At 45.0% G+C, this 22,341-nt stretch overlaps 2 protein-coding genes across 2 annotated transcripts; both read left to right on the top strand.

Moving 5' to 3' along the window:
• Positions 1-239: 239 nt before the first annotated feature.
• Positions 240-6,800, top strand: cope (COPI coat complex subunit epsilon). The gene is made up of 10 exons (XM_088907711.1): positions 240-389; positions 959-1,021; positions 1,495-1,595; positions 1,997-2,149; positions 2,725-2,778; positions 3,180-3,261; positions 3,880-4,035; positions 5,152-5,220; positions 5,801-5,875; positions 6,442-6,800. Exons 1-10 carry the CDS (start codon positions 288-290, stop codon positions 6,487-6,489), a joined length of 903 nt encoding a protein of 300 aa, XP_088763837.1. The 5' UTR covers positions 240-287; the 3' UTR covers positions 6,490-6,800.
• Positions 6,801-7,913: 1,113 nt separating this feature from the next.
• cers1 (ceramide synthase 1) lies at positions 7,914-22,306 on the top strand. Its single transcript, XM_088907820.1, has 7 exons — positions 7,914-9,216; positions 17,062-17,221; positions 17,609-17,789; positions 18,557-18,718; positions 19,250-19,397; positions 20,268-20,413; positions 21,075-22,306. The coding sequence occupies exons 1-7, from the start codon at positions 8,962-8,964 to the stop codon at positions 21,115-21,117; spliced, it is 1,095 nt and encodes a 364-aa protein (XP_088763946.1). The 5' UTR covers positions 7,914-8,961; the 3' UTR covers positions 21,118-22,306.
• The last annotated feature ends 35 nt before the right edge of the window (positions 22,307-22,341 follow it).

The raw sequence follows: 22,341 nt of genomic DNA, 5'->3' as shown, positions 1-22,341 counted from the left end.
CAATGCTCACAAAAATAGAAAAGGAGAAACACAACGTTTTGGTTCTTGAACCAAATCTAAAGAAGGAGAACACCAGAACCGTTTTCTGTTTTTCAGCTTGGAAGCATCCTCCGCTTGCGCCTTTGCAGCCATCGCACACTGACGCAGCTCACTACTCAAACATCTCTAATTGAAAAATTGCCACTTTCAAACTACATCTCCCATAACCCTCAGGGGGCGGAGAAACGCCAGCTCGGGAGGTGACGTGGCTGGCCAACGTGTCCAGGAAGTTGCTCGGGTCGGTCAACATGGCGTCTCAACAGGGAGAAGTTGATGAGCTTTTTGATGTAAAAAATGCGTATTATATCGGTAGTTATCAGCAATGCATTAATGAGGCGCAAAAAGCGAAGGTAAGGAGTATCTGGAAACGTTGTTGTGGACTGTTTTTTAAACATTGCACTGTTGATTCAGTAAGGTGTTACTATAGTGAAGAGAACGAGCCGAGAGCACATAATATAAACACATCATACTTCGATATTTTTACTACTTTGATACGGTTGTAAAAATAAGATTATATTTGAGTACGAGTGAAAGAGACGTCAAGGAGAATCCAGATCCGTTTTTTTTTAATGTGTGATCGTGATTTCTTATTGTCAGTGTTTATAGTGCATCTCTTACATAATGTTGGACAAATCGAGCCGTTGTAATGAAATACAGAGGAGTTTGGGCCACAACTGCGGATCTGTGTTTAAAGCTGTATCTATTATGTAAACGTTTCACAGATATCAGAGGTTCAGTTTTTGAAGCGTTTCAGTACCTTTCCGGATTCACGGACGTGTCCTTCAAGTGGCTGACAGGGACTCGAGGTTAAATCTTTATAAAACAGTGACATTGAACCAATTCCCTGAATTTAACTCACATTTGTAAGTGAAATAGGTTGTTAAAAAGTGATTCTCTCCCCCCCCCCCTTCCCTTTCAGCCGTCAAGTCCGGAGAAAGAGGTTGAGAGAGATGTGTTTTTGTACAGAGCGTACATAGCTCAGGTAGGTACTGCTCCTTCATTTCCACACCTGTGCAGAGTCTCTCTCTGTTTTCACCTGCTCTGCTGTGACTTGTCCATCGTCTCTTGGCCAAAAAAAGGGACTTTTTTGCCATATGTTTTTTTACCATAGCAGAAACCAGGCTATAATATTAAAAGTCTGTTTGAACTTTACTAAATGTCTGATTAATTGATAATGATGAATCCTTTCATGAGGGTGGGAACAGAGAGTATATTCAGGGGTACAGTAATTAGGTTATTATTTTATGTATGGAAATTCTTGTACCTTAATAAAACCACAAATATTTTAAACGGTCTGTTTGCTCAACGTTCACACATCTCCAGGATTTGCATTGTATCAGTTTGTGTGCAGGTGTTGGCCTGGGTTGATTTACTGCTGGATCTGGAGCTTGAAGGGTTGATGCTCTTGCTTTGCTGGGCTGACCGTGATAATCCCTGGTGCTGTTTGATTTTCAGAGGAAGTATGGCGTGGTGTTGGATGATGTCAAACCCAGCTCTTCACCAGAGCTCCAGGCAGTCAGAATGTTTGCGGAATACCTCTCTAACGAGGCCAAAAGGTCAGATTTGGGTCCGTAAAAGATAAACAATACCTAATCAAACTGAAAAACATCAAAATAAAGGGACAATGAATGGAAACCAGAGCTAACTGCATGTCTTGTAAATGAGATTGTCTGTACTTGCTAGATGGAGGGAATGCATGTGAGTTCTGTGTTGCATAAGAGACATTTTGGAAGAAAAGTCCAAGACAGAATCTTTTCTGCATGTAAATGCCCTTAAATTCATGAATGATCAAGCTGTCATCGTGCTACGCGTTTTGCTCAGAGGTGTCATCCTCTGTTGCTATGTTTGTGAATTATCTCGAGTCTGTGCGTTTGACCGTACTAGTTGTTTAGGTGTAAGAAAGAGAATGCGAAAATGGTTATTTTAGCTGCTTGAAGAATCTCTGCCTTCGGTTCAGGGATGCCATTGTGGCGGAGCTCGATAAGAAGATGGCGAAGAGTGTCGATGTAGCCAACACGACCTTCCTGCTCATGGCTGCCTCCCTTTACTTCCACGAGATAAACACGGACGCGGCCCTGCGCACCCTGCACCAGGGAGACAGCCTGGAGTGGTAAGACTCTCTGAGCCCGGCAGTGTCTGCCTCTGTCTCCCTTCTTCTCGAGGGAGGAGGACAGGGTGCTTAGAAATCAGCTCGGGGATGAAGCAGAGCAGCCTCTCGCCTCCGTTGCCTGCAGGGTATTTGAAAATGTTTCTGATCGGCACCAAAGTGCAAAAGAATCCCAAATCTGCCGTCTGCAGCCACTTCAGAAGTCTGATTCTTCTTTAAATTGATTTGATTTCAAATGTGTCTGCCTTTAAAAGCATGATCTGGAATATGCCTGTTGCCTTCCATGCTTTTTGAAAACGTAGAATGTTTTATGAAGTTGCAGGGAAATCAGTGGTGAGATAATCCTAGAGTTTTTAACTGCTTTAGTTCCTGTCTTTTGGCTTTTCCACATATTCAGAAAGCCTGTACCCTCGTGTCAGAGGCCGTGATTAAATGAACATAATGTTCAGATTGTAATGGGTGAATTTGCAGCAATGATGTCTATACACCCAGTACCCTTTTTACCTTTCACCTCTCCCAGAATGTGCTAACATGGCTTATTTAAAAAAATATTTTGTTGTTGATTAATCTCGTTCTAGCATGGCGATGACAATTCAGGTGCTGCTGAAGCTGGACAGGTTGGATTTAGCCAGGTAAATGTGTTAGGGGGGAATGCTTTAATCTTTGGCCAAATCTGAAAGGCCAGAGAGTGAACATTACAGTGTACAAATATTGAACAATTCATTTCTGTGTGAAGTAGGATTTGCATGCCGTGAATTTTAAAAATAATTTATTTTGTACTCTATATTGGTTTAGAGTGCAGGTTTAGTCATCCTTCCAACCTTGAGAACATGTTTGTCAGTAGTTCATTTGCAGGTGTTATGTGTGCAGTTTTTTAAATTTAGTTTGTAAAGAAAACCTGCTGGTAAATTCTACAGTTTTAGGGAAATCAGATATGTTGGAAATGCTCCCGTTATTAATTCAGACGTTCTAGTCTATTTGGCACTGTGTTCGGTGCATAGACTTGTTCATTGACTGCTGGGTGTCTCCACAGGAAGGAGCTGAAAAAGATGCAGGAGCAGGATGAAGATGCCACCCTGACTCAGCTGGCCACCGCCTGGGTCAATCTGGCCATCGTGAGTAGCTGCCTCCTCAGACCAGGGTTTGAGCACCTCAGACTTGTCTTGAGCATCATAGGATGGATTGTGCTTCAGATGCAGAAAGACCTCTCCTTCTGGGATTTTCACAAGGAATGACAAACGCCTACGAAGAAAACGGGTTTAGCAATTTTTATTGAGGAGTCTAGCAAAAAGCTTTGGCTTTATCTGCCTAGCTGAGGGTCAGCAAGGAACAAGGAGGTCAAGACCCCCAAACAGACAGGGGACAGGGACAGATGGAGAGGAGGGGTGTAGGATGACGCCGAAGGATAAATGCGAGCAAGAGAGAGGCTTGCTGGGATATTTATAGTTTTTCAGGAAGTGATGTCACAGAGAACGACGCGTTAGAGTAGCAGAAATGAGGGGGGACCCTCCCGAATTTTCTTTTCGAACCATATTTATCGTTCTGAAATAATAAAAGTCCTGTGCAAAACGTAGCCCATGAGTGAAGTGCTGCTGTTGAGACATTTTGGAGGAGTCCTCAAATTGCCGTTCCTCGTGAATTCCCATCCACGAATCCTCAGGAATCCCGGTGTGCTGTTTAGCTGTGTGGGCTCAGAGGGAGGTCGCAGTACTCTGAGGTCTCTTTGCCAACAGGGAGGAGAGAAGCTCCAGGATGCCTACTACATCTTCCAGGAGATGTCGGACAAGTACTCGTCCACTCTGCTGCTCCTGAACGGCCAGGCCGTGTGTCACATGGCGCAGAACAAGTGGGATGAAGCCGAAGGCGTGTTGCAAGAGGCTCTTGATAAGGTACAGTCAGAATGCAGAGGAAGGAAGGGCCTAGTGATCCACATTCAGGTCTTGATAACCCAGTGCCATTTTTTCTGACAGGGCAGGGTTGAAGAGTGCTTTCCTACAGCATTTTGTTGTTTTTTTTCTTAGAAATTATCCGATTTTTTTATTTTTATTTTTGTTATGCACTTGCCAAGACCTGGCTTCCGCTGCTGCCACAGGTATACAAAGGCACACAGACACGCTCACCTGTCAAACCCTTGTGCCTTGAGGCACACTGCTGCTTCACAGTGTCTTGCAGGAGAGTTAACTGTGAGTGAGGGAGTAGAGCATCTCCCCCCTGCCTTTGCTGCAGTCTTGCAGGCAAAGAGGGCCTTATCAGTCGGCTACGGTTGTGATCCAAGTTCGAACCATAGACCATAAGGATCAAGCGCCTCTGGGATTAAGCTGACTTTTCTCAAACCAATAATTCACAGCTGCAGCTCAAGATCTGTTGGGGCATTGCTGTTGTAGTTCACCATATTGTACCATAGATGGCGCCATGCCCCTGTTATAAGAATGTTAAACAATAGCTTAGTTTCTTGGGTACTGTTGAGATTTTGTGTGATACATTTTTGTGGCATGTGTGTTGGTACTTTTTGATGTCTCGGTGATGCAAAATGATTATCTAACAGGAAGCCCATCCGTGCGCAGATAGTGTCGAAAACTGGAGAATCCTATCCAGTCATGTTGTTGCAGCTGATAAACCTGACTTTTTACAAGAAATGTCCCGACAGAATTAGATAGATACTTTATTGATCCCGTGAGGGAAATTGCAGCATTCTCCTAGTAGTTAGCTAACAAAAACTTAAGCAACCGGAATGGCCTGAATGTCTTTTAAATTCTTACGTTTCATAGGCACTGGTTTTTAAAAAGGTAGTGGTTTATTTTGGCTTTGTCTTCTTACAGGTAATTTTTTTTTTAACTTAGGCTAGAAGTTAATAGAGAGTGTCAAAGAGAAATCTTGTAATTTGAGTTGTGTACATTCTGGTGTAGTAATAGGAATTGGTTGTTGTGCGTGCATTTCTGAAAACACGCCTTTGTCTCCACCTCTCACTCTAACTCTCTTCCTTTCTGTCTGTCTTTCTCTAACAGGACAGCAGCCACCCTGAGACTCTCATCAATCTCATCGTGCTGACGCAGCACCTGGGGAAACCTCCAGAGGTGAGCTACCCCTCAGGAATACTTTTTATCCCATTCATTTCCAAGATCACTGTTTTAGTCCGACTCTTTGTTCCTGATGTAAAACAAACAAAAATGTCGCTGCATATAAAGACAGTTAAAAGTCTGGAAGTGGTAGGTTATAACCTTGAAATGAAAAAGTACATTAAATAATTATTCAGTGATCACTGGAAACGTTATTTTCATGGTGGAAGTAATCAGTGAGTTCCTGAAGACCTTGAAAGATGAGTTGCTTACAGTTTTGAGAGATAAGAGGCAACAGATTGGTTTATTTGACCTTTGGTGACCATCTCCAGACTAAATAGGACTCACCATTCTGCATCATGTCTGTGGATGCAGTTGGTGTTAGTCCAGCAAAATGCCTTACACTCTTGGGACACTTGAGATAGGTTTAGTTTGTAAATATATGGAAGAAATCTAAGATTCTCACTTGGATTTGCTGTGTTGTTAATTAAATATTGAAAGGACTTTGTTCTTCTTTGTATTCCTGAACTATTTTTTTCTGTGCGTGTGTATTCAAAATGGGTCACCCCCTTTAAAGCCTTCTTGTTTTGCTGGGCAGGTGACGAACCGCTATCTCTCCCAGCTGAAGGACTCGCACAAAGGACACCCCTTTCTCAAAGAGTATGTCGCAAAGGTAAGGAATGGGAAAACTGTGAAACATTGCAACTTCTTCTGAGGAACGTCTTTGTCACCTCACCCGTGTTCAGACGGGCACATTACGGAGACACTCGAGCTGTGCAGATGATCTCCACCTCCACTCTGCATGACAGTCCACATAAGGGGGCACGTATTGTGAATACTGACACACGGTTATCACGTGTGTCCAATAGGATACTACTTACACGTGTCTGTATGACACCTCTTGCCCTGAAGGCGACTCAGATAAATGACCCCTCCCACCCAGGTTACCAAATGTTTCATAAACTTACCTCAGGAAGATGCTACCAGTCTGTTAAAAACAGAACCACCCAGTAGCCCAAGAGCTGTCTTTTTGCTCAACCGGAATTCCTAGTTATTTGTGTTGTCTTAATTATGTTTTATGTACGGTTTATGTAGAATTTTTTTTTGCAACGCCAAAAACACCACAGGTAATTCCTTGCACATGAAATGTACTTGGCCAATAAACGAGATCCTGACTGAGAATTGAAATGTCTTCTTCCTCCTGTTAATGCTGTTTCCTCCTTTTCCTCCCTCAAACAGGAGAACGAGTTTGATCGACTAGTGATGCAGTACGCTCCCAGCGCGTGAGTCTCAGCCCGGCCAGGACCGCTGTCCCCTGGGGATCGTATTTCTGCTTTCTAAACGGCAGGCATTACTCACGCTTCCCGTATTTAACACACGGAGCTGGTGGCACATTTTGCAGCTGGAGATGGATAAGAAAGGAAGTGTCCTCTCTTGTTGTCCCTGAACTGAAGACGTTAGTTGGCTGTAAATACGAGCAAACGTGACCCCATTCCCTGATGTCTGTCTGCTGCAAAGCATCCTGGGAGCTGTGCGTGTTCCTTTTGTGTACGTTTATTTTGTCACTCTAAAAGACAATAAAGGTTTGTTTGTCGGGGGGTCCTGTCAAGTTGAAGTCGGTGGTCATTTCAGTGCGTTTGTAGAAGCTAACATTCACTGAGGGATCTGTGGTGCTGGGGTGTCTGTGAGACCCCAAAACCCACGTAAGGGGGTGTCAACGGCTTGCTTGTTCTGAGGGGGTGTGTGGGAGGGAGGGAAGGCAGTAATAGATGGGAATATTCCTTCCTGGTGATTAAAATAACTTCTGCTTGGGGTTCTTGGAGCGAGCGAGGCAAGTCTGCAGCCTGGTTTGTTGATACTCGAGTTGGAAATGAGAGATGTATAGAGTCGGTGTCTCCCCTTGAGAAAATTTTCTTCCACCGTGTTATTTGTGTTTCGGAACTGCATCTGGCGTGGACTCGCGTTCACTCGTGTTATTTCTTGAGCCATTTATGTGAACGTCGGGACTAAGTCCATTTGCAACACGGGTGGCTACTGCTCCGCAAGTCGGAACAGGAGTAGGGATATAAAAATCTGTCATCAACAATGGACAGATGTTCACAGACTACGGCACTGAGAGCAAAAAATCGCACTGCTCTAAGCATTTTTGTCTCTTTTCTCCATTGTTTAAAAAAAGGAAGACTGATAAACGCAGCGCACCGAGTTTGATGGACTTTTACTCTGTTTACGCGCGTTTTAAAGGGGAAATAGTGAATACGGCCCCTTATCGAGAGAACGCGGCAGTAACGCGCTTCAGAGGCAGAATTATTTGGCAATCTGTTTTAAAAAAAGCAGCACCCCATGCATTCTGATAATCAAGTATCCCAAAATTAGGTTTCATCTGGCTCACTACTAGGGTTGGGCGCTATTTCATTCATGAAATGCGAACTCCAAGCTGGTGGCGTGCTCTCCGTGGTTCCCCGCGACGGTTCAACGACGCCTACTGCCAGCTGTGCGAAGGAGGTTATTCACGCAATGGGCTGCGAGTTTTTCACCGGCGCCTTGCCTGGTTGGCAATAAAACAGACAGCGGGCTAAATAAGATGGAAAAAAAAAACACCCCAACAAATCCGAAATGACGGACATGATTGATCTAAAAGCCCGGGTTATTCCTGCGGTGGCAGGTGCAAAAGGGGGTGCACGGGTCCTTTAAACGAGCTGGGGGGGGGGGGGGGGGGTAGCTGTCCTGGTGACGTCACGTCACCGCTAGTGTTTTTTGTTCTCCGTTATACCATGCTCAGGGTATAACCTCCCACCTTCACCGCGACGGTGACTGGACTGCAAACCTGGGCGATGGTGTGAAAGAAGAAAGCAGAGGGACACATTCTTTTTTTTTTCAAATGACGTTTTGTTTCGTTTTTTCTTCCTTAAAAATGTGCCATCTCCTAGACTGCGTCGGTCCGCATTGATCCTGCCTGCGCTCGGTTTCTGTCGCTCGGTCGGGAGAGGGCACAATATCATCTCTCTTTTCGTTATTTTGTTATGTCTTGTCTTTTTTTTTTTACCCCCAACCTAACTGGATATATTTTAACTTCGCCGGCCGGCCGGCCGGGGTTTCCTGAGAAATCTTTTCTTTTTTTCCGGGGAAAAACGCGAAAATAACGGTGCACGACTAGTCGCTGGTTTTGAAACGCAGGCGAGCAGGGGACTGAGAGAGGGATTCCTCCGGCTGCATCCTCTCGTCTGTGAAGCAGTAATTGATTTGATCTTTTTCCAGTTGGGCCTGTTTCACCTGGTCAGCGGTGTTTATTTCGCCGGTATCTGACAGTATCATTAGGGCACGGAGACATGCATCTGTGCGATTGCTGACAGCCCTCTCTTCTTGCTGCGAATGCAATTAGTCAATGTTCGTTGGTTTTTTTTAGATTTAAGTCTGACCCTACGATAGAGAAATATTTTCAAAAATGTTTCTTTGGGTCCTAAAAATTAAAGATTACCCGTGGGGTAAATGATTCTCAAGGCCTCTAATTTCCAGTATCAATGATAGTGTGACATGATAAAAAATAACGGAATCGCAGCCCCTCGTGAAATGAACCTTTGGCTTAATTTCCAGGACACACAACTGCTGGTGAAGCAAGAGGGCGAGATTTTCTTTGGTTTTAGGTTGTGACCAACAATCACCTGTATAAAGGTGTTGGGTTTTGAAAAGACTTAGGTCTGTATCAGCGACCTCCAACTGCGCCCTTGTGAAAACGCTGTCTTGGGTACCCGCATCGCCAGGATGGAGAGACAACACGATGATGCCGGTATTAATGTTCACGTAGCAGAGCCCATGCCGGGATATGCGGACCTGATCAGTCAGGGCTACGCCACCCTGCTCAACGCCTTCAGAGACTGCGGCGGCTGTGGGTTCGAGCTGTCCAAAAAGACGCTTCTGGAAAATGCCTGCATATCCTGGGCTGAGGTGGGGCTGTTTGCGCTCTGCGCCGTGGGATGGACGGTTCTCCGCCAGGCGCTGACATGTTGGGTCTTCGAGGTAGGTCGGGTCAGCCGCTTAGACCATTTCGGCGCTCGGTTATTCTCGTGATTTGTCCTTCTTCGTTATGCGCGTTATTATTAATGCTTGCTTCCCATAACGTAGCCTCCTCCTCAGACGTTCAAACCGACCACGTTTTTAGCTCGAAATGCATTTTTTTTTTACTCTCGCATTTAAAAGTGGGACCAGTTAACTCGCTCTCTTGATGGGAACGGACCGACCTTGTACCGAGATGTCATAGCATCAGAACCACAACCCCAACACTGCAGCGCTCATGCTGTTACACGAAGATATTTTTAATCATTAGGTACCTAATAGTTCCGATTATTTCAAGTACATGTCGTCCTCCCTACTTCTTGAACAAGAATTTGTTAAAAAAATAAAAGTCTATGTACTGTGCACCAAGTTCATATAATGTGTGTTGAAGATTTATAGTCTTTTCCTGAAAGATTGATTATTAATATTGTAGTCAGCTATATTCGTATTATATATTCAGTCTAATACCTGTGCATCAGACAGGAAGAGATCTTGTATTTGTTTTGTAGGGAGACAGTGTCATCTTTGTGAGCCAGTTATCACAGTGTTTAAAATACACTTGGTGTCAAAGCAAATACCCAGCTCAATAGGTATAGGAAATAGGTCTAGCTCAATGCCTAGCTGTAGTTAGCCAAATAAACAACTCTGCCTCCTTCCAGGCTCAAACGTGTTAGAGATGATGACCCTTCAGTGGGTAAAAAAGAACAGAGTGAAATCAGAAGTTGAAATGTATTGCTCTGAGGTGATAAGAGATTGCGTAAAAGCCTGATGCAGTCAATTCTATGGCTGGAAGCTTCAATTAACACCATAAGGTTATCGGCAGTTCTGAAATCTGCAAAGTTTGCCCTCAGTTCCAAGAAAATCAGCACCTCAAGGCAAAAATGGGGATAAAAGTCCAGGGCTGACAACGGACATTGCGTCCTTGGACCACTTACTTATCTTTTGGAAAAAGATGTAAAAAGATAAAAATTACAGTTAAGTTGAGTCAGTATTGCAGTTTTTTTCTGATTTACTTCTCCTGCTATCAACGGCTGACCTACTTTGTTGACTTGCTAATCTTTTTCTTATCTCAGCATGTTGTGTTGCAGCGATAATGTGGTGACATTGACCCAGCTGTAATTCCTTATTCTTTATTATCTAAAGTCCTGCATGGACTGCAGTGGCCTTAGTGGGGTTGCAGCCAAATCAAAATGTGTCTGAATGGCATCAATGTGTTCTCAGGTTGTCTTCCAGTAATGAAATGGTCCCAGGTGTTGAGAGGCTGAAGTTAACACTCTGGGGTCCTATGAGACTGGGTACTGGCCAGCCCCTAGCAGTCAGGTGGACATGATGACCTCCTCAGCCCTCGTATGTTCTGAGGTTGTCTGTGATGCAGTGTCAGGCATGCTCTTGCTGGTCAATGGAGGATGAGAGCATTGGGGTACGAGCTCCATGGGTCATTTAGAGCCGTTGCCTGTCTCCCAGCAATCGCGTTCAAGCTGAAGAAGGAATAATGAGTTGCAGTGGCATGACACAGTGTTCAAAGGTTCTGGTTTCAAAGATCATCAGCAGCCTTCGGCATTTTGTGTAGCAGCATGGGGGAGTATGGAATTATGCCCAAGGTTCGTTTGTCACCTGTCCAGTAGAATAGAGTTGATTTAAACCCACAGGATGCCCAGTTCCCTGCAAATGTTCATTTTTCCCAAGATATGAAAAGTCCCAGGAAATGGGAGAAAAAATAAATGTTCTGGAGACAATCGCAGGGGCCATCTGTAAGATTAAGAACATTTGAAAGGTTACAAAGGGGAACAGGCCCATATATAGCTTTGGTCATTAGTAGTTTATTGTTACAAGGATCTGATTTAGCTTTTTCTTAAATGAAGTGAAAGTATTAGCTTCAGCCACATGCCTGGGTAATTTGTTGCACACTCCCACACCCCTTTGCGTAAAGAGATGCCCCCTATTCTGGGTTTTAAATGCCCTTCCAAGTAGTTACCACGTGTCATTTGGTTGTGCTTCACAGGAGAATTTTAAAGGGTGACGGGGTCTGGTCAGCTTTGTTTTAAAGACTATGGTGAATTCAAAGTGACTCGAAGAAGGAAGAGGTTTGGCCAGCTGCCTGACGGAGGGAGGGAGGTTTTGGGGGGGTGGGGTGGGGGATGGTGGTGATGACACCTCAATGACATTGAAAGTGAAAGCAGCACCCCAATACTGCCAGCGGTGCCCTCCTGCCCGCTCTCTGCAGACAGATCCGGGAGAACAAGAGGAGGCTCTTTGTACAAAGGGACAGCCTGAATCAAGATGAGCAGAGGGCTTGTCTGATTTTGCCTCTACTGTGCAATGTGTGCCTCAGAGCCTCACAGGAAAAGTGAAAGACAGGGCAGGAACACAAATTATGTGGTGTGTGGCAATCTGCTGAAGCCACAAATGAGTGGTTGTGCCCAGGCTAACATAAGCACAGCACTGCAGGAAACCCTCTATTAAAATGGTTTTGGACTGAGCAATGCCTATCCAGTTGTTAACATGCATCCTACTGCAGTCATGTTAACCATAATAGTATGTGAGACATGACCATTAAGTAGTTTGGCTGCTTCTAGGGCCACATGGGAGCTGTCCAATATATTAATATGTCAGCTTTTGCTTTTGCAGCATCTCTTTGTTAAATAATACTTGGAGATATTGCCAAGAGGTGAGGGCGTATAACAGCCAGCACTGTACATGTCGAGCCTAATTCAGAAGGAAAATTCTGTCTGATCATCTTGGCTAATTCATGTCTTAGCTGTAGTTTACAGCATTCTCACTCAACAAAATCTCAGCCTCTGACACCCACGTTAATTGTTCTTCTTTGTGTCCACTTCAGAGGAATTCAGCTTGATTCCTACCGGTTGGCCCTAATTGTATGACAACCAGAGCTTTATTTGGAAACAAATGATTCGTGTTTGTGTAACCCAATGTGTATTACAGGACTTAGCTTGGTAAAAGGCTCTGGGCTTTTGTGCTACTTACAGACCAGTGCCTGCTTGTTTTATAACAGATGGTTCCACACCAAAATCTTTCAGCCATGACAGCCTGAGAACAGAGCAGGATACTGAGGCTGAGTGCTGAGTCAGTGCAGATGACCTACTTCTGTACGGTTTTTGAGGACAGAGGTGTGAAACAAGTCCAGGGATTGTTTTAGTGCAATGATGTTGAAGAGAACATGCATATGGATGATCTTGCAGTCTCCTCATACTACAAAATGCCTATGAACCACAACTCTTGCTTGATTTCTAGATGCTTTTGAGTGAGCTGTGGCTCAATAACTAATGATACCCAACTAATTTGTTCCCAAACCACTGACTTGCAATTTGAGCTGCGTCAGTGTGCTTTACAAGTCTATGTGCCACAAGCCTCCAACTATAACAAGCTTACCAGTGAACTACTGTCTTGACTGCACAAACAATACTGGATCATTACAGTAAGATTATTTCGAAATGTCCACAGATTTTAAAAAATAGCAGCTTTTTAAGGTACTGCAGACTTGAGTTTAGTTGGACTGCTTAAGGTAAACTTAAAACTGAAACCCAGACAAAGACATTATGTTCTAGGATTTTAAAAAATTGGGCAGATAAGTGTGTGTACAAGCTGTACATGCTGGCTGGTTGCAGAACTGATTTTTAAAGGTCAAAAAGCTTTTAAAATGTGATGATTTAGTGATTTTCCTAGCTTCCTGCTCTAATGCTCAGCACTGCCAGTAACCGCAGTGGGATGCTGTGTCTGTTGACAGGCAGCCTCCTTTACTGCACAAACTGCTGACTTGGCACCCCAGAGCAGAGACTAGTGTGCGGCAAATTCGTCCAGCGCAATTTCCAGAAGTCACTGCAAAGATGCAGACAGGATTCCCTCGATATTCCTCAGTGCACCATCCATCTCTCTGTAATTCCAAGAGAAGGTCTGTGTTGTTGTTGTTGTTCAATTTGTGCTCACTGGAAGCCAGGTTTCTGAAAGTTTACCCAGATACGGTGACTTTTGTATCCAAATTTGTTGTTTTTTTCCCCTCTTCGTTTTAGTAGATACTGAACGTTTGGTTCTACCAAATCATCGCTCGTGACAGTCGGTCTCGGTTATGCTTCAAATGTAAACACCAAAGCTTGAAGTGCTGCGCTTGTTTTAAATTTCCGTGAGTGATAGGAATCACCTAGTCTCCGATCGGATTCGAACTCTGGTTTTGACATGGAATCCTATGCCGGAGAGTGAGTTGTTCCCTAACAAGCAAGATATTATTGCCTGTAGATACAACGGACCGCTTGTTCAGATGAAAGCAGCAGACAGGAACACATTGTGTCAGACAGAGCTGGCAGTGATTGATGGAACAGGGCAGCCAGACAAACACATAAACAATAAAAAATTGCTGCAGAATGTCATCCTTTGTAATGCCTCTTTTATTGTACTCAACAGTCAGGGAACGTCAGGAGGCATGTGTGCAAATGTGAGAAATCTAGTCATTTCCTGGTAGCACTTTTGTAATAACCCCCACTCAACACTTACCCAATCTTGTAGCCTGATTTCACCTCAGAAGCTAAGCAAGACTAGGCCTGGTCACTAGTGGGATGAGAGGCCTCTAAGGGAAAGCAAGTATGTAACTGCTGTAGGTAGACCAGGAGCTGATATTCTTTCTTCGAGATCACAATTTCCAATTTAACGCCCCAATTTGTTAACCGTTGTGCTGTAGGAAGGTCATTCATCCTTCGTGCGAAATGTTAAACCAAGGTCCCAATGACGCAGTCATTAAAGATCCCATTACACTGTTCGTCAGTGTAAAGTTGTTTAAGGTCCCTCTTAATTCAATAGGTGAAGCAGATTCTTACTCCCCTTGCTGATTAGCTGATGCAGAATGTCTGCAGTTAGTGCAGCTCCCACTTGGGGGGAAATGGGCTCTCTCTTACGTGCAAAGCTCTTTGGGATTCTTTGGGATGAAAAGCACTATAGAAATGCAAGTGATTATTATTAATATCATGTGTCCGTGTTTATCCTGGCCCGGCATGCTGCCCGCTCGCTTTGCATTCTAATCAGCTTGGCTTCCTTTGAGACCATCGGAGAGCCGACCAACCCCCACCCTCACCCTTCGTGCTGAATTACACAAGTCTGGGGACTACAAAGAGCCACATTTTTCATTAATTCTGGCCCACATTGCCCTTTCTCTTTCCACACGTCACGCGGGGCTAGGGCTGGTCGCACAAGTGGAGACTGGGAACAGCACATGCCCACATTCCATTGTTCCCAGTAATTACAACAAGTGATTGTTGACATTCTGGCTAAAACTCAGTTACGCATGATTCGAGCCTTCAGTGAGACCCTATACGCATGGCACAGTCTGGGAAACACTTTAGTTGCTTTGCTACTCAGTGCATTGTGGCTATAGTCAGCATCCTGGGCTGAGACTGGCTCACAAAGACCATAGTGTACAGATCCGTTCCAGGAGGTCCCAGGATCTGAATTTTGATCTATCTGGGCTATTTGCTTAATTGGAGAACTTTAATCCTTCTCCCTTTCTGTTACCCAGCTGCCCTCAACCGCAGTGGTGCAGCCTATTCATGCATATATTGATTTTGTATTGATTGTGAAAAGCAATCCCCAATGATGACTATCCTGTTTTGTGTTTTCCAAAGGGATGCTTGCACAATCTGGCTTGCTTCTATGTGGTGATGACAGGAATGGAGTTAAGATGACAACTGGACACACAGGAGTCTCTGTACAGTTATTTAAGAAAATCAGGCTGGAATAGCGTGGTTGCAGAAAATTAGGGAATGCTTTTAAAAACAATGCAGCAAGCGTGTCTGACACAAAATGCACCACTAATTCAGCCAACAGTTTTTAAAGACAAAACAAGAACACACAGTGGCTAACACCTCCAGAAGGATTTGTTAATCCCAGAATTCAATATATTTTTGTGCAGTTTTACATTTTATTTTATCTGTAATGGACATCCTGTTGTTGCTGTGTAGATTCAGCAGTTGAGGGACAGCAAATTTCTATAATTGCTGTACAAAATATTTGCCCACAATCTCCTATGCTCAATATCGGACGTGATTGTATTCCTGTTCCCTTTCATTACTCCTTGGTATGGAGCACTTTAATAATGACTCACTCAGTTCTTGGCTATACTGTTTGTAGATGAGGAGGATGGGGGCTCTGAACAAAGGCCCTCTAGTCCTCTGCATCCATGGCTGCCTGTCTGAGAGATTTCTTCTGTACTGCGTTGGCAGCTGTCTGCTAATGTTCCCAGCAAGGGGGGGGTTATTGAATGGGTTCACTGCAGGAAAATCCTGTCCTGCTTTTCATTTAGCGCTGTTACGTAAGTTCAACTTACATCCATTTTTTAGTTTTAGACGACAAAGGAGAGCTGGAGCTCTGCCGAGGAGGATGTGTCTGCTGCTGTTCTGTTTTTCCCATGGCAACAGATTCAGCACCATCTTGCATGTTGCCAGGGAAACCAAGGGTCGCTTTTCGAGGTCCTCCGTCGAATAATAAAATAAATTCTTCTTTTCTTTTTTTTGTTTTGTTTTTAAACCTCTCGCTCACAGTGTAGGAGCACAATGGCTAGTATTGTTGCCTAATAGTGCCAGAGTCCTGGCTTTGGGTATCTGTCTGTGAGGAGTTTGCATGATCTCCCCACATTCAAGTGGATTTACTCCTGCCTCCTCAAAGCATGCTGGTTAGATTTGACTTGTTGGAAGGGTATAAATGCCTTGTCCCAGCTCAGTGAGAAATAAGAATGTAAAGACAGGATTAAAAAAATCAAATGAAGTTTCTAGAGCAAATTGCTCCATATCTCATAGATCAAACATGATTAAATACCATTTAAACACAATAAATCATGCGCTCAACATCTGTATTATCCATCTATATATGCATTTTGTAACCAGTTAATCCAGTACAGGGTCACGACAGATGCTAGAGTCTGACCCGGCATGCAGCAGGCCAGGCGATCACTCTGGCATTGCCACCTCCCTGTGTGGCATCCGCACGGGCACAATGGTCAGGTTTCAGCGTGGCCAGACCCAGCCCACCTCTCGTTTTATTCCCAACTCCAGCAGGCCTTGAGAAGGCGGTGCTGACCTGACAGCTGGGCTCTATTAATAGCTCCGGGAGGCCTAGGGGCTTGGAAACAGGGGGTGGTCCCTGCTGGTTTGAGCCAGCAGGTTGGGTTGTATAGATTTACTGTGTAAAAATGTAACTTGGAGAAGCAACAGAAATGCTTGTCAGTCACGGGATGTGTGTTTGCATCTGAGCTGATCTCTAAAAAAAACAAGCGTACTAAAACCAGTTCTGCAGTTTGGGGTCTGATCGCATTCCGGGTGCTGAAGGATGCCTTTGTCCAAGGAGATCTCCAGGATCCTGTTTGGGTGTCCGGAAACAGGGATCACTTCAAAAGTAATTGCAAAGGAACTTGAAGAATCAGGGGCCCGCTGGCCTCCCGTTAGAAACCCAGCCCAGCGTTTGCTGAGCTTTCGTTTCCAAAGCAGGTCACCGCTTCCAGAGATTCACAAACTCAGTCCAACAGCTCGGAAGGCTTTTATTTTCAAACAAGTTATCTTCTGGCTGTTGGGCCACCTAGAATTGCAGATTTTCTTTTTCTTTCATGTGTTTCCAAACACGGGGTGAATGAAAACAAGACAAAAAAAAAAGGTTTTCTGATGAGATGAGGTCAGACTTTGGCACTTGTGCAGGAAACACAAAGACGTCATTTGATGCGGGCACTGCCGTGTCAGGTCCCTCTGTACACTGAATTACTGCTCTCCAGCACAGAAGCGGAATGGAAGGATGAGGCTCAGTGTGTTTTCCTTTTAGCCGTTTGGTCAGTGGTGCCACCTCCAGCCCAGAGATGCTGCCAAGATGCCCGAGAGTTCCTGGAAGCTGCTCTTTTACAGCTTGTCCTGGTCCTACAGCTCCTACCTGCTCTTCTGCACCCGGTACACATTCTTCCAGGACCCCCCCTCTGCCTTCTATGGTAGGAATCTCTCCAAGTCACGGCTGTACAGGAGCTCTGGTCACCTCTGACCTCCCAGTAGACGCCCCTCTCTGAACATACTGTAAGCTTGCAAAGCACAGAGACGTCTTTGTGGAAAGTTACAGACTGCAGAATGTAGAACCAGAAAAGGTCCTTTTTTTTTTTTGCTTGTTGTGTTTTGCATTTCTGATATGACTAAACACAGAATGTACTTTACTGGGAAAGATTTCCAGTTGTAAATATTGTGCTTCAAAGTTTTTTTTGCTAGCGAGACATGGTAGTTGCAATGATTTGAATGGCTGATTGTTAACAGTAGCTGTTGGATGGCCAGGGAGAGCACCAGGCCTGTGTCTGATACATGTACCTCTTCATCCCCCCCACCCACAGACTGGAAGAGAGGGATGTCTGTGCCCACTGACATTGCCGTTGCTTACCTGATCCAGGGCAGCTTCTACGGGCACTCTATATATGCCACGGTCTACATGGACGCCTGGCGCAAGGACTCAGTGGTCATGGTGGTCCATCACCTCATCACCCTGGCTCTCATCGCCTTCTCGTACGCTTTCAGGTGAGGGCTGCTCCGTGGAACTGGCTCACACGGCGCAGGACAGCTCGTGCCACCCTGCACACATCTCCCCTACCTCCCTTTCTTGACGGGAGTCTTGCGTCCTCCCCTTGTGTGTTTCCCCTGCTGTATTGCCAGGCTCTCAGTGCCATAGAGTTCCTTTACATGCATGTTAGCAAGGACTGAAGGGTGTCTTCCAGCCATTTTCTGTTGGGAAAATCTTATATCAGTCTTCATTACCCTAGATGCTTGAGTACTGATGAACTCAGACCTATAGGACTTTTTGAAGGGAAGCAGATTAGAGCAGCTCTCCTTGACCTCTGATCAGGGCTTTCTTCAATACGGTACTACTGTATATGGTACCCTTTATGTGAAAACCACATTGCCCAGCAGGATTAAAATAGAAATGCCTGATTGAAATCAGTGACAGAAAGCCAGGCCATAAAGAATTTGGATGTAGTTCCTTTTTCTGTCTCCCTGTTGGAGTGTGGAATAGAGGTCTAGTGGCATGGGGTACAGCATCCGAAAACCTTCGACTCCTGTGGATACACACCAGGAAACCAGACTCCTGAAGGCTGAATGTCTTAATAAGACTGTGCAGGCCCAGGCCGTTCAGTGGGATGATGTGTTGTCACATTAAGAGGCTGTCAGTGTAAAGGTGTTCCTTGTGGGAAGAGTTGAGCTGCAGAATGTGAATCCGAAGACACAGAAATCCCAGGAAAGAAGGGATTGCCATGCTCACCGTCCCTGCCTGTCCGTGTGTCCCTCAGGTACCACAACATTGGGGTGCTAGTCCTTTTCCTGCACGACATCAATGACATCCAGCTGGAGTTCACCAAGGTCAACGTCTACTTCAAGAACAGGGGAGGGGTCTACCACATCTTCAACGACATTGTCTCCACCATGGGCTGTGTCACGTTCAGCATCAGCTGGTACGTCCTGCGCTGCTCAGGGTCCAGGGAAGAGGTTATTTTATAGCGGGGACATTGAGTTCCTGAGGACGGAGGGACATCCGTGGTGCAGCAGATGGTCAGAAATGAGCGATGGAGTTTGATTAAGGAAGATGGGGGGGCAAAAAAACCAAGCAAAGACTGGAGCTGTGGTATCTCCACAAGGGGGCCGTACAGGGGCCGCTGAAACACTGTCTGCTTTATAAGAAAAATTCAAAGTACGGGCGTTCAAGGAATTCGAACATGACGTTTCCATGGTGAACATCTCTTTCCTTGCTGTTACAGCATCATAAGCAGAAGTGTTTTAAATTGAGGTTGACTCATTGGAAAAGGAAGTACAGTCTCTGTCAATGGTGCCCCACAAAGTCTATTTATCCGGAGCCTGAGAACTTTCCCTCAGAGCCTGGTGAAGACTGGAAGTCGTGAGGTCAGTTGAGGACCGCGTGCAGTGTCCTGCCAGGAGTGTCCATTCTCTCGGTGACGCGGTGTCTGTCTGTCTCTTTTCTGGCGCAGGTACTGGTTCCGACTTTACTGGTTTCCCCTTAAAGTGCTCTACGCCACCTGCATCTCCAGCCTGCACACTGTCCCCAACATCCCCTTCTACTTCTTCTTCAATGCCCTGCTGTTGGCGCTGACCCTGATGAATATATACTGGTTTCTGGTGAGTACATGCAGCGGAGCTAGTTTGGGAACGGTGACGTCATGGCCCTCCCTGCGCATAGCAGGGACCTCAGCCGTCTGGGCTGGGGGAGGTCTCCTTCAGCTCACTCGGCTGGTTCCCCTGTTGCGTTACGCCGGAGACCTGGGTTCACGCCCAGGTGTTTGGCGGGACAAACCGGTGGGGTGGGGCGGGGTGGAGCGGTGTGGGCGCGAGCCTGCACGAAACCGCGACGGTCACATAGACAGTCCCCCTGCTGTCGCCACACTGCAGCATCTCCCACCCTGCTGACTGCACAGGCCTGTCACACAGAGTGAGGTGAAAGAGAAAGTACACCACCTTAAGATTCTATGGTTTTACATATCGAGACATATCTGACCCAGTCCCCAACAAGTCCTAACAGTAGGTAAGTCTATCCTCAAGCGACAGATAACACACACAGGTTTGACTTTTTCATTATTTATTAAACCCCCCCAAAAGAAAAACAACATTCAGAAATCTGAAGAAATTCAGAAACATTCAGAAAAAGTAAGTGCACCCTTACCTGCTTCCAAATCGGTTAAGACGGTATCCTATCAGTTGTGTTTTTTTATAAACACAGAAGGCCCTGTCACCTTTCTGCTCACTGGTGTGCCCAACAAGACTCTTGGCTGATGGCCCTCAGCAGATGATGTTGTATAGCTCCCCGTGTTCAGTGCACCCCAGGAGTCTCGGGTTTTGTTCCGGAGGGCCTGGGCGCAGCTGGGACTGGGCTGTGGCAGTGTGTCGCTGGCACCTGGGGGGCCTCAGCGTCCTGATTGGCGCTGATTCCAGGCCTGTGAGCACAGGACGAGGTGATGGGCGGAAACTGAACCTCTCTCTGCCCCCCCCCAGTACATCGTGCTGTTCGTGGCGAAGGTGCTGACGGGGCAGATAACGGAGGTGAACGACGTGCGGGAGTATGACGTGGAGGACAGCAAGAAGCCAGCGCTGCTCCAGAGACAGGACAGCCTGCCCTACTGCAACTCCTGGAAACAGAGGTGAGAAATGCCCGTCCTTCTCACCCGACACCATGACAGATCACATCTAACAGCAGCCCCACCTGATGAGGTAATGAGAGACTCTGGAGGGTGTCATCTAATGGTCACACGGTGTAGTGGGTGCGAAAGTCAGTCACTTTGGGGAAAAAAAGCATCAGGCATATAAATGGATAAATAGTATGTCACCCTGACAAGGCTATAAGTCTCCATCTCTGGTCCTGGAGAGCTTCTTTTCATTACAAGCCAAAATGGAATTATTTAGTTTCTTAATTGTAAAGCTCATGATGTTATCCACACTTACTGTAAATGCAAGACCCGATGGGTTTTGGAGTTGAAGATCGCAGTTGTAGTCTAGACTAACTCAATATTTGTTGGCGCAAAGCCTAGTGCCACATTAACCTTATCTGGTTAAGACAAGAATAATCCATCGGTGCTTTTGTATAAAATCGATCGACTGATCTGGGTTTTGTTGTGTCAATGGAGGACTGATGCAGGATCAAAGAACCTGTATACCACTCAGCCTGAGTGTGGTTGTGCACTAAGTGATTGTTCAGTTGCTGTAGCTGTATAACATTCTGCAAAATTTTGGTTATTTTCTCATTTTCCTGGGTCCAGCTGATACCTTGCACAAGGCTGACAGAAGGCTTTTTTTTCCTTTTAGGAAACACCTGAAGAATGGGATTGTAAAGGACAAACACACATAATGACGCCCCCTAACTCCACCTTCTGGCAATTAGCTGTAGCTACAAGCAAATAGATTAATTCACATCAGTAGCCTGACTTGCTTGCTGGCCTAGAGAAAAAAAAAACCCGGTCTAGGCTTTTATTTTTTTTAAACAGCACTGTGAATGTTGTTTTCAATGACGTTTGTCTTACTGTGAAGTTGTGTGAACAGAAAAGAAGGTGGATGTAGGTGATGTGGGTGCCTTGAATGTTTTCTGTAGTGTCCCGAGCGTATGTAAAATGTTGACATATTAACATTGTACACCAAGATTGTTTTAACCCTCTCCTGCTATGGTCCTCAACAAGGTATAAAAATCTAGAGGTGTATATATATATATGCTTGGACTTATTGCAATAACACAGGCAGGTCATTCAACCTGGACTGCCGATTTTTAAACCTTTTTAAAGAAGCCGAGAGTCTGGTCACTCTTTTAAGTGATTTTAAGAAAACCCAAGTGAAGTAATGGCTATTTAATGGTGTCCACCACACGTGAACCCCTTCTGGCTTGCCAAATAGCACCAAGCAGTATTTGTGTTATTGTACATATGGAGTTTAATTGCAATTACATTAAGGAACTGGCACACCACAAGGTACTGATACAGTATTTGCCATGATCAAAGGATGTCTGCTTTTTCTAGGAGAAAGGGACAGTGCTGCTTAGTACAGGTTTATCAGAATGTGAAATTTCCTACTTTTATTTTGAGGCAGAGTGAACTTTTGTTTGCGTATTTGTACGACACCCTTTCTTAGCAGAATGTTAGTTCCTAGACATGGGATTACACTGGCACTGTGTTTTTGCTGTTCAATTCTGTATTTTGTAATGTTGACATGGTGAGTTGGCTGAAAGCTGAGTAACAACAGCATACTTCAGAAAAAAGATTAAATTCAGATTTTAGGAAAAAATCTATTTGATTTGATTCAAGAAAGGTTGAACAACAGACTTTTTCCCAACCTTTTTTCTGCACCAGTTTTTGAGTATATTGCATCCAGTGTCCAGGCTATGTGGCTGAAAACCTATTCCTGTGCAACAAAAAGCTTTGTAATTTCCTCCCTATCAACACACCTTTTATAAAGCATGTTCAGTGTTACCATTCAATCACTTACAATGTGATCACTCAAATATGACATGTACTTTGTTTTTCTAATAAAAAAAATGACTATGAGAAACACCTGCTACTCCTCCTCTTTGGACTTTTCTTCTAAA

This window comes from Atractosteus spatula, chromosome 28, assembly GCF_055471065.1.
Source record: "Atractosteus spatula isolate fAtrSpa1 chromosome 28, fAtrSpa1.hap1, whole genome shotgun sequence".
In the NCBI taxonomy this organism is placed as follows: domain Eukaryota; kingdom Metazoa; phylum Chordata; class Actinopteri; order Semionotiformes; family Lepisosteidae; genus Atractosteus; species Atractosteus spatula.
The sequence above is the reverse complement of the archived record's forward strand: the minus strand, read 5'-3'. Positions and strand labels throughout refer to the sequence as shown.

Bases quoted from the DNA above. Each gene is read 5' to 3' on its own strand.
- cope (XM_088907711.1), top strand. From the start codon at position 288: ATGGCGTCTCAACAGGGAGAAGTTGATGAGCTTTTTGATGTAAAAAAT. The intron at 1,596-1,996 runs GTCAGATTTGGG...CCTTCGGTTCAG, and splicing joins CTCTCTAACGAGGCCAAAAG to GGATGCCATTGTGGCGGAGC. The intron at 4,036-5,151 runs GTACAGTCAGAA...TTTCTCTAACAG, and splicing joins TGCAAGAGGCTCTTGATAAG to GACAGCAGCCACCCTGAGAC.
- cers1 (XM_088907820.1), top strand. From the start codon at position 8,962: ATGGAGAGACAACACGATGATGCCGGTATTAATGTTCACGTAGCAGAG. The intron at 9,217-17,061 runs GTAGGTCGGGTC...TTTTCCTTTTAG, and splicing joins TGACATGTTGGGTCTTCGAG to CCGTTTGGTCAGTGGTGCCA. The intron at 17,222-17,608 runs GTAGGAATCTCT...CCCCACCCACAG, and splicing joins CCCCCCCTCTGCCTTCTATG to ACTGGAAGAGAGGGATGTCT.